The 12,007-nt window shown below is 39.3% G+C and overlaps 1 protein-coding gene across 6 annotated transcripts in view; it reads left to right on the top strand.

Moving 5' to 3' along the window:
- The window catches only part of ERC1 (ELKS/RAB6-interacting/CAST family member 1), a 269,449-nt gene that overhangs the window by 231,303 nt on the left and 26,139 nt on the right, over positions 1-12,007 (top strand). For 4 of the 6 annotated variants that reach the window (XM_056515238.1, XM_056515211.1, XM_056515230.1 and 1 more), the window contains one exon: positions 6,377-6,478. In XM_056515238.1, the coding sequence (XP_056371213.1) occupies positions 6,377-6,478 (102 nt within the window). Of the gene's footprint in view, positions 1-6,376; positions 6,479-8,048; positions 8,116-12,007 lie in introns of all 6 variants that reach the window. The other 2 variants (XM_056515251.1, XM_056515246.1) reach the window with 1 other exon arrangement.

The raw sequence follows: 12,007 nt of genomic DNA, 5'->3' as shown, positions 1-12,007 counted from the left end.
ACACACTCATTTGTCACAAGTACAGTCATTATATTAATATTTACTTAACGTGGGTTTTTTTTAAACTCTACATTAAAGGATTAATAAAGCTTGTTTAGACTGGTTAGAAAAACCAAAATTACCCCACGCAAATATTCTACAAAAAATGAGAAAAGAGTCACTGATGTCATGGTTTGTGTTGTGTTTCATGGTGGAGGAACAGAGTTCTTGAAAACTCTCTGAGGAAGTTGCTGCAATGAGCATGTGAGGTAGACTGGATTAACAGAGAGAATGCACAGCTCATGATCTGCTGTCTGCTGTTTCTTGGAGAGCTTCTCTAGAGATACTGAAATGTGTGATCCCCATGAATAAAATGTGGTTTCAAAAGTTTTCCAGGGTAATGGTTACCAGAACACTAGCTGTCCTGCAGAAATGCTTAAGAAAGGTATGTACTCTTATTAGAACATACAACTTCATGTAAGCTTTCAAATAAAAACATTCTGTAAAATATATTATAAACAATGTCTGCAGTTGAATCTGTGGATTTCAAATTTATATGTGGAATTCCACAATAAAGAGTTTGTCAGACATGGGCAGCACTCCTCTAGGCTTTACCAGCAGTATTGTAGAGTTTGTCTCTGACTTTCCCCTAAACTTTGAGATCAGCATCAGTTCTGGTTTTTCTCATGTCATAATTTATCTGTGATAAAATCTATTAATTTGGTCATTAGTGCTGAGGTGCACGAGCAAGCTACCAGTGTGGCCTGCAGTGAACATCAGTGAACATAAAATAACTTAGTTTTAGGAATCTGCAGGTGAGAGAGTGCTTTGAATCTCCATGAACAAGCTGAGTGATTCTTTAAAAATTAACTATGGCTACGTTTTGGCAGGTAAAGTAGTGTACATGTGCAGTTTGCAATGAAAGTGCTCAGGTGTTGGTTATGTTAGAAACAGTTTAACTGTGGTAATTTCCTTGTTTAGCCAAACATTTAGTGATTATAGAATACAGGCACAAGTGTGGTACCCAGGGAAAAAAAAAGAAGTAATGAAAATGCAGTGAAATTATGGCAGGACCTTGAAACAATCAAAGAGAGCACGTTTAAAGAAGGTCTGATGCTGACTGTTCACATTCATGGTTAAAACAGGTTTATCTGATATTTTCTCCTTGTGCTTTTTTCTTTTAATATAACTGCCTGCTCTAGCAAGGGATAGGAAAGAAGAAAGACTTAAATAATGACTGGAAGTAAAAAAGTCATTAACAATAAATGTATCAAAGGGGCAAAAGGATAATTGCAGAAATTCTGGGGTGCTAAAAAGGAGAGGGGGGAGAGATCTGATATTTCTAAAGTCTAATATATGACATGGGGAAGTTGAGGATTTTTTTTGAAATGGTGAGCTTTAGACCTGCAGTTCATAGACTCTGGTCTGCAGAGCCAAGGCCTCCACAGTCATTCCTGGCTTTCAGTTAGGAGCTGGAGAGTTTGTGGTGGCTCTTGAGTAATTTTGAGAATTTACACCAGTCTGAAGGGTTTGGGACTGCTCTTTTGCATGGTGACTATTGGAAGAAAAGAAGAGCATTGTTAAAGGCTTTGACAAGCTGTGGGGGCTTTGGGGAAGGTATAATTGGAGGGCCAGGAGTTTTATGGAATCTGTCCAAAAAAAAAAAAAAAGTGAAATGAAGGTACCTTCTGGAAAAAAAAATCACAAAACCTCTTGAGTTGTGGGTTTTCATCCAGTTTTCTTCATTCCAGCATTTTTTCTGCACAAGCATGAAGAAGGTACCTGTCAGAGCACATGGTATTTTTTATAAGCAGAATTTGAATCTGACATCCAGTTCCTATCATTGCAAGTTCTGCTTAGAGCTCTGGAGGTTTTAGACAAAAGCACTCCTGACACAACTGATTTGTCTGCACTGCTCATTTATTTTCTCACAGGACCCCGTGGTTAAACCACTTTGTTGTTCATACTTTTTACAGTGATGTAGAAATGCTTGCCCTAGGATCTGAGCCATAACCTCATGAGGTGGGAGAGGATTGTATAATAGCACCATGACAAACCAGCTCAGGACTGCAGGATGTTGGAGTGGTTCCCCACAGAAAAGTAAACGGTTTGTTTTTAAATCATTACAGCAGCCATTTGCTCTAGAAATTTCCATCCTTTTGGACATTTTTTTTCTGTGGAGGAGCAATAGGAGAGAAACTCAGTTCATGTATTTACAGTTATTTTTAAAATTTCTAGCAAAAGTTTGTCATTAGTAATCCAGTCCTAAGCAGAAGCTTTTTATATATATAAAAAAAATGTAAAATATTATAATATTATAATATTATATATTTTATTTGCAACACTGCTTGAACTTTAAATGTTGGAAAATAATTCTTAGTGGTATCCATCAGGAAATAAGCTGCTTTTCTTCCATATTTTGATTTTTGCCTGATTCCAGCGATACATGGATAAGTTATGGCCTTTAATGGAATCACAATACTGGTTTTGACATTTTCTTGCCAAGATTTGTCACAAACATGCACACTTAAATGCACAGCAGCTGCAGTGGGAGCTCAGGTTGAATTAAAGGGGGAGCATAGAAAATATCTTTCTAGGTGAACTGGTCCCATAGGCTTGTCATCATCAGGACACTGCAGAGGTTGTTCTGGGTTTAAATGTTCAAAGGGCTGTAGTGGAACTAAGCAACTCAACCACATTTGGCAAGTAGGAAGGATTTTGGAACTTACCTTGTGCTTCTTCTAAAAAGCTGAGCTTTGAAATCTCAAATGATCTGATGAAAATGCCAAATAATAAGAACTGCAGCATATTTTAGGTTGGAGTAGACCTCTGTGTCTGGCCACCTGCTGAGAACATCACTAATTAGAGCACCTTGCTCAAAGCCTTGTCCAGCTGCATTTTCAGTATCTTCAAGGATGGAGATGCCACAGTCTCTTGGCAGCCTGCCTGGCACTTCTCATTATGAGAAGAATTTTCCTGATCTCTAATCAGAATTTTCCGTGTTCCATTTTACATCTGTCATCTCCTGTGCTACCCCCTCCAATGGCTTCATGTCCTCTATTCCCTTCTGTCAAGTAATTTTAAAAAGCCTCCTCTTTTTTAGGCTAAACCAGCTCGATTCCATCAGCCACTTCTTCTCAATACTGCCAAATATTAATAATATGTTGTTCTATTTGAATTTAAGTGACAGAAGCACACAACCTCTTCAGTTTCTGAGGGACTCTGCTTTTTGCTGACCAGACTCAACTCAGTGGGAGGTGTGTGGCTTCCCTGAGGCTGGGTAAGGGACATCATCAAGAAACTTCCCAGCCTGGTACAGCCCACTGATTGTTACCCTCTTACAGTTTTCTGAGAGGGCAGGAATGAAGTCCCAGCAAAAAGGATAAGGGCAATGAGGGAAGCCTGGGGAACACTGGCCAAGGGATCTGCAGCACAAGTTGTGTTCTCTTCTGTGCTGCCAGTTGCAGGGAATGATGGAGCAAGAAACAGGAAAGTCATGCAGATGAACACCTGGCTTCAGGACTGGTGTAAACAGCAGCATTTTGTGGTTTTTGATCATGGGTCAGTTTATACAGCACTGCTGCTTGCAGCAGATGGGCCTACTTGTATCAGAAGGGAAAAGGGATCTTAGCTCAGGGCTCAGCAGGGCTCATTGTGAGGGCTTTAAATTAGATTTAAAGTGGGACAGGGGCATAGCCAGGCTTGACAAAGATAAGGTGTGGGGCCAGACTGCTGGATAGCAGCTCTGAGAAGGACCTGGGGGTCCTGGTGGACAACAAGCTGTCCATGAGCCAGCAGTGTGTCCTGGAAAGCAGGAAGGCCAATGGTATCCTGGGGTGCATTAGGAAGAGCACTGCCAGCAGGATGGGGGTGATCCTGCTCCTCTATTCAGCACCTGGAATGCTGTGTCCAGTTCTGGGCTCCTCAAACAGGAGGGACACAGAGCTCCTGGAGTGGTTCCAGTGGAGAGTGACAAAGATAACGAAAGGACTGGAGCATCTCTCTTACAAGGACAGGCTGAAGGAGCTGGAACTGTTCAGTCTCAAGGAGAGACAAGTGAGAGGGGACCTTATCAATGTCAGAGTCTGCAGGAAGGATGTCAGAGGATGGAGCCAGGGTTTTGGTGGTACTAGGCAATAGAACAAGAGGCAATGGGCAGAAACTGATGCACAGAAGTTCCACCTGAACATGAGGAAGAACTTCTTTCTTCTCCAGTGACCATGCACTGGAACAGATTGTCCAGAGAGGGTGTGGAGTCTCCCTCACTGGGGATATTCCAGAACCTTCTAGAGGCAATCCTGTGCTCTGGGATGGCCCTGCTGGAGCAGGGAGGTGGGAGCAGATGATCAGTGTGGTCCCTTCCAGCCTCACCCAGTCTGTGATTCTCTACAATGTTTATATTCTTCTCTACTTGTACCAGCTAACATAGTTTGTTTGGGTTGTTGTTTTTTTCACATGATATAAGACATGCTGCCTCTATCTGAGAAGAGCTGTGTTTTCTCTCAGGAAAGTTGAATGTGCTATACCAGCACTCTGCTGAACATCTGGCTCTCAGTACATTTTCTACACACACACACACTGAAGGTCATGTAAGAATTTATTATTTATTATCAAAACAATAAATTTCCAAGGATATGTGAAATGGTTTAAAATCAATTGCTCTCATTGCAAAGAAGAAACTGTTGAAGAGACAACCTTAAATATAATAACACAATAAATATTAAGAAAGTGCTGTTACAATAAACTGGTTGTTTAAGGATTAATGTAGCATGTTTCAAGTAGTGATTTATGAATGATGAGTCAGACTTGGAATTCAGAACTTGCTTGACAAAGCAGAGCAAACAATATAAAAATTTTGCATGATTAAATTGCTTATTGATTAAGCTCAATTTACTATTAGCTTTTGTTAAATTATTCCAAAATAAAATCAAATCCAGAATCAAACCCTGGACCTTCTCTCTCATAGTCTGAATAGAGACAAGCAGAATCTGCATTCTCTAGCCTCGAGATGCTCATTAAACTTTTCAGTGAGAAACCATAGAGTTATGAAGGGGTTGAATCAACAGCTGGAATTTGTATGATCTTTGAGCTTTCATTTAAGATATTTAATTTTAGTGCATGTCTGATGATTTCATATGTCTAGCTGTAGATAATTTATTCTGTATCCTATCTAAGGTAAGTCAGGGTAGTCTTTTGATTTCCTTAGACTACAAGGATTTCACAAAGCTCAAAGTTGGGCTCTTTGTGCCTTCTGAGCTGGGAGGAGAAATGCCATCAGTCAGTTCTGGGGCTGCTCCATGTGTGAGTTCCCAATGACCCTGCACCCAAAGAATGCCAAGGGAGGCAGCACTTGGCTTTGAAAAGCCCTCACCCAGCTCTTCTGGCTGCCCCAGAGTGTCATTGCTGCCTGAATGGCCTTTGTGAGCCCTGCTGGGGAGCTGGGACATCCTTCCAGGTGCACTTCCTCCTTTATTGTTGTGTGTTTGTAGGTGCTCAGGGACCTCATTTCAGGGTAGTGTGTTCAAAGGTTTTATCTCACTAACACTCTCCTTTGCAGACACAGCCAGGTAATGTATTTTAATGTTTTTTACAATTGCTTACCTAGAATGGTATTGTTCAAGTCAGGTACTCCATTTATTCTTACATAATTCATGTTCTATTGTGTCTTTTAAAAAATCCTATCTTCTCTGGAACTTGAAATCTCCTAAGAAGTTGAAGAAAGAAATAGAAACTTGTTTCATACTTTGCTAATTCTTTACTCAACTGTGCCCAGGGTTTAATTTTATAAGCCTTCACTGTGACACTTTTTCTTCCCCAGTATCTATTTATTAACATTTTAATTTCCTGACAGGATGGCTTTTCTGTAACTCACATTTTTCTGACCAGCCTCAGAATTTTTATGTTCTTTGATATATCAATTGAAAACTGATTTTCATATTGAAACTGGATGGACTTCCTAAGCAGTAACTTATTTTTAGCATGTTTACTTCTTGGTTTTTTAAAACTGACTGCTTTCTGAGGGCTTCATTGGGAATTTCTTAGTTGACTTAGGGACACCTAACTCATGTTTTCATTGAATTATTCTCCAAGTTGGTGTTTGAACAATAATCCCGAGAATCTGTAAGAAGAAATTTCACATACAGCACAAATTTTAGTGGGCACAAGTCAGATGATCCACTTAATTGCAAAACTAATTTAGCCTTAAAGGGAACAAGTTGGAATGTGTCTCCACAGTTTTTACCAATTCTGTATGGTAATACCAACTGATGTTTAGGCATGTGTCTTGTTTTTTCCCATGTATGGATTTTGGACATGCAGTTGTATAAATACTCTGTTCCCTTTAGTCCCTGTGATAACAGTAATAGAATGAGATTCTTTTTTCTTGCTTTTTTTATAGACTCAGAACCGTATGAAGCTGATGGCTGACAACTATGAGGATGACCACCTCAAATCCTCATCCCATTCCAACCAAACCAACCACAAGCCCTCCCCTGACCAGGTAATGTCTCTCTCTTTTGTTTTTAAAGTAATTTTTACTGTAAGGGCTGATGATTTTGTGTCATAAGTAGTTTTCCCTTACATGCTTGCAGTATCTTAGAACAAAAGTAACATTCCAGGATGCAGTTATAAACCAGAACTGGATGTTGCTGTCATGTTGGCTTTGTGTAAAGCTCCTGAAATGTGAATGAACCTTGTAAAATATGAAAGTTCCTGGTACCAAGCTGTTGAAAAGGAACAAAAACTTCACTCTCCTAAAATGCGAGACTCGAGTCCTGTACGACATATTCAGATTTTAGTAGCTCAGGTTTACTGCTTGAGTGTGTGGAGTGTCCAGGACTGTTTCTTGTCTTCAGTAGCAGGAAATCATGCTCCGGGATCAGCTTTCTGATCTATGGATTGCATATGAGCAGTTCCTTTCATTTCCCACGAGGAAATCCCGGCCTCAGTGCCAAATGAGCACAGACTGCTCCCTCACAAACTCAATGGGCCGTGAACTGAAGGAAAATCAATTTACCATCTCCACAGCAGTGAGGAGCCTCCTGTGGCATTTACAAAGCACAGCCGTGTGCTTGATAACTATTAGAGAGATTAACCATCCCTGGGTGGCACAGACAATGCCAGCATAATTGCACATCCCATGTTGTAATCTCATCCACTGCAGTTTAATTAAAATATTAGCCATCATTAATCACTGCCTCTACGGGGTGAAGGAATGCTTGTCTTTGCCCTCTGACTCATGTAGAAATTGGTGAGATCTGAAGGGAAGCATCTCACTCTAGACCTTTGAGTGCCAGCCTAGTGATACACAGAAATAATGAGTAAGGTACAAGAGGAAAATAGCAAAAGCCAATTATTTATTCACCCTGCAGAAATAGGTCTTGAAAAATCTCCTTTCATGTATAAGAAGGAGTGTATACAAAGAAAAAATCAGAAAAAAATCTCATTTTCAAGGGCACTTGCCTTAATTTAATACCTTCCTCCACTTATTGACTGGCTGGAAGTTTCTGCAGTGTTTTTGGAAGATGTTGATGTTTCACTCTCCTTTTTCAGGAGAGTGAAATTTTTAATACTGAAAATTAAATTGATTTCCTAATCTTAATTTCCCACAAATGTTGGAATATCTGTTGTTTCTACACTGAAGTCTACAGAGAGCTGAAGCCATTTCCAGCATGTAACTTTAGTACATGCTTGCAAATGAATGCAGCATAGCATTCACAGATGAAATGAAAAGATAACATGTAAAAACAAAATAAAATATCGACATTTACAGAAATTCTTGCAAAGACCCCTCAGGGAAGGACAATAGGGAAGAGAGGGGGTGGGAGGGGGCTCTGATTGCTCTTCCCCTTTGCAATTTTGAATGCTGACAAAGCCTACAAGGGAGCAAAGAAAGCTGCAGCTCAAGGTAGCTCAGAATACCACGTAAGGAATTGAAACACTTTGTACTTTTGTACTTACTTTGTTCTACTGTTTGTACTTACATATGTGCTTTAAATACTAACCAACTCTTTATTTCATTCCCATGCTGCTCTGGGGCTTTCCTCCCATTGCCACCTGTGCACCTCTAGGATGAGGAGGAGGGTATTTGGGCATAACCAGTCAGATGCTCTTAGCTCAGCCATTTTGTTCAGAACGGTGAGAACCAACCTCTCCTGCCAATAGAAGAGTTTCCAGCAGTCACTCCCACACCTCGCTCCTGTGCTTTGTGAAACCTGGCTGTGCTCCCTTCCCACTGCTTCCATGTCTCTGCATGAGGGTGTTTCTCCTGTGGTTATGTGCAGTTTGTGATTTTCTTCTTCTAATCATCCTACCATTGTTTCACCATGTTGTGGGGAGAACTTTCCAGGGCATGTAATTGAGTTTCTGTGCAAGTAGGAGAGCAGGAAATGTCTTTCCTATCATTTATCATTGACTTCATGGAGGAAATGTTTTCAGTCAGATTCTTTTTCAAAGCAGTTTGCACCCTAGCCAAACCTGTGTGTGCTTTTTCAATTCTGGTTTGTAAAGAATTTGCTCAGAGATAATGTTCCTCCTGAAGATAATGTTCCTCCTGAAGGTTTTAAGCATGTTGAGATCTCCTGCCAAGACTGCTGCCATGCACACTGACTTTGCCAGTCACAGAGATTTAACAACTCACAATATAGGATTCTCTAGATGGACTAGGAGTATGAATTGACTATAAATGTGAAGGCAAAGAGGAATATCCCCTTAACCTTCCTCTCTCCATTCTGTCTCCTTCATTCTTTTAAAACAATGGGGGAGAGGTTTGGAGCTGTTTTTCATTTAAAGTGCATTTTGTTTCTCTGTGTCCATGTCCACAATTTTTTCTTTTCTGCTGTCAAATTGTCCCCACAACAATTCCCATTTCCAAAAGGAAAGACAGTACAGAGGACAGAGCCTTTCTCCTCACTCCTGTTCTTTAGGAAAGAAACCTCTTGCTGGCCAGGAGTCAAATAACTGATGAGTCCACCACAGTACACAGGATTCATTTATGCCTTGGAGTATCAGTTTTAAAGCAGAATACATTTCTCTGAAATACTTGAAGTATTTTAAAGGACTGATGACAGTATTTTAAAAATCTGTATGAAACCTTTTCCTTCTTCATTTATCCTTTTAAGAAAAAAATATTGCACATGAGTTTCTGTGCACTTTTTTCTGAGAATTTGATTTTTTCATATCAGTTATTTGAAAGAAAATTGAAAATTTCTGTGGAAATCTTGGGTCCTTGAATTTCTGAAAATTATTGCTTTGTACTAGATTTGTAAAACATTCATAAGAGAATAAGGCACTGTCATCTCTTGCACTTGCTCAATTAACTACAGACTTACAGCCTGTCTGACTGTATGGATCAAATCCCTCTTTTCAAGCCAACCATCTGAAAAATTTAATCCAACTGTGGCAGTGTCAAACTTGAATTTCATGCCTTGGGGTTTGAACTGAGAAAATCTCTTTAGTGGACAAATTGATAAAGAGCTTCATTAATTTCCACTCGCTGTTGATTTCACATTCTTTTAAAATCACCGCTCTTGCAATGGTTGTGCGCTCGTGTATGTTGTTAAAAGTTTTAGAGATAATGCTTGTAAAGATCAGCTGAAGCACTGACATTAAACAGGGGAGATGAGGTAAGTAAATGATGAAATGGAAGAGGACACTCACTATGAAGGTAGGAATAATTCTGATTTCCCTTCTGGAGCAGACATGGAGTTTGTGTAGAAAACGCTGAAAGATCTCTTTCCTCTCCCATGTGCTGATGCATTTAAGAATCCAACTGTGCTAAGAGTATGGTTTTTCATAGTTTTCTGAATTAATGAGTGGTTGACATTAAATACAGCTTATCTGTCCAGTTTGAGGCACTTTCCTCAGGAAAGCTGTTACAGAGTCTCCCAGTCAAAATAATGAGTCAGCCAGCATTGCCTTCCACACATCTCATCAGGGAAACTTGTCAGCCTCAAGATTGTCGTGCATACATCAGCAGGGAAAGTATAAAGGTGATGGATGCTTCCCAAGCCAGTTATTCCCAACAGATTACTTGTTTTTACTGTGCTATTCCATGTTCATTAAAAAAAAAATCCTTATTCTCTTTGTAAAAGCTAAGATGATGTAAGTTACAGAGTCCTGAACTTCCATGTGCTAAATTAAATTTTTGTATTACAATGATAAAATGTAACTAATAGCATGGGACTTGGCAATACATTTGTTTTTTAAAGTTCCTTCAGGTCTGTGTATGCAATCACCTCCAGTCAATACTGAAGATTAAATGGAGACCAAAAAACTATGTACAATAGTGTCCTGGGTTGGTGTTGTGTCTGCTCTATATTATTTTATTTTTATGCTTTAGGTCTTAAGACTTCTCCCCTCTAGCATTCTGGAATTGACTGAATTTAGTATTTAATTGTGCCAAGTCTATACATATCAGCATTATCACATAGAGCTCCTCTGAAATAGAGCACTGTTCATAAACATGTGCACCTTCTCTGTAATTTCTGAGGATGGTAGTTTACATTTCAGTTTATAGTTCAATGTAAATACCATCTTTCATCCTGAAATAGTCTTTCCTAGCATTTTTCACTAGGCTTGTTTTCTTGCTGTCTGAATTTCTTATGACTCCTTTTATTCCCCAGATGGAGCTCTGTCCTCCTCTACATCCAAGTCAATTCCAGTGTGGCTTCACATCAGGATGCTCTTTGATCTTTCTCAAATGCTAAAGTGCTCTGGCCAGTGATTAATTAATTTTACTCACTTTTATCAAGAATAATATGAATTTACACCTTAAGAGGTCTAATACATGCAAAAGGACAGGTGTATATGTGGGTGTATCTTCTTGTAAATCTGTGCCAGGTTAGGTGGGGGAAGGAAAAGCAAAGCTTCCATACAGAGATTTCCCAAGCTGCTAAATTCATCCAGTTGTCTTGTGAAGCACAACTGTGCTGCCTAAAATGGGAGAAAGTGTGGATGTGGTTCAGAAATCTGCTTCGTCCACTCACAGATTCGTTAATTGAAAAAAATTATCATGCTTATTGGAGCAACAGTGGAATGGTCAAAGAGCTAGTGTGGACTGGAGTGCATAAAAATGGGGATGTTTCCAGATTATTAAAGTATTGGCAATTCCTATTACTGTAGAAATATTGTAAGGCAAAAAGGCTCTTTGTGATATTTTTTGACAGACTTTAAGTAAGAAGCAGTAAGAATTGAGTTGAGCACTGAAGGCACTCACAAAGTTTAGAATTCAGATTTCAGACGTGATGTCTGTGGTGGAAAGAGGGGCTAAGTCATTGCAGGAAAATATTTGGCTCATCTCATAAAGCTTAATGTGATCTTTGTGAAGTTGGGATCACTACAACACTAAAAGTGTCTATACTTTGGGAAGTTTGAGGAGAACATTGATTTTTTTTTTCCTGTGTTATTTGATTCTGATTTCTTTTAGTGAAGCAAATAATTTTTCAGGGTGAGTTCCATATTTAAATTACGCAGGCATTCATTCACTACATAAATGTGATCCTCTCTCCACAAGACACAATTTGTACTGAGCTGCTTGTCCTGCTGTCACACTTTAGAGATTCTCAGTGTTGTCACTCACTACGCTGTGACCTCATAAGCCTTTTGAGTAGATTTATTTTCAATGGTCTTTTTTATTGTTAGATCATGCAAAATGGTCAAAACCACCAGGCCTTCATGCCTGACTCACATTACATTGTAATTTACTGGACATGGTACTAGACCACGATTCAGAAGATAAATTCTTTCCTGGCATCATCTCCAACCACTCACTTGTTCTCTTTCTCCCTGTCTCAAATTCTCTAATTGTAAAATGAGCTGAAGTTTTTGTAAAAGTGCAAGTTCTGATTGGGAAAAGTGCTGTATGAGTGCTAGGTATTATTACAATATTTGCAGTATTTGGAAATTGTCTTGTTAAACTGATACGATGGTGATTCTAATAGCTCATTTTGAAATTGTTCCCAAAATTGTGTTAGATTTGTATTTGACTCTATTACTACTTCTTATTTTTTTCCCAAGATTCTATTCCTTC

The sequence above is a fragment of the Oenanthe melanoleuca genome, chromosome 1A (genome assembly GCF_029582105.1).
Source record: "Oenanthe melanoleuca isolate GR-GAL-2019-014 chromosome 1A, OMel1.0, whole genome shotgun sequence".
Taxonomy (NCBI): Eukaryota; Metazoa; Chordata; class Aves; order Passeriformes; family Muscicapidae; genus Oenanthe; species Oenanthe melanoleuca.
This window is presented reverse-complemented; position numbering and strand designations above follow the sequence as displayed.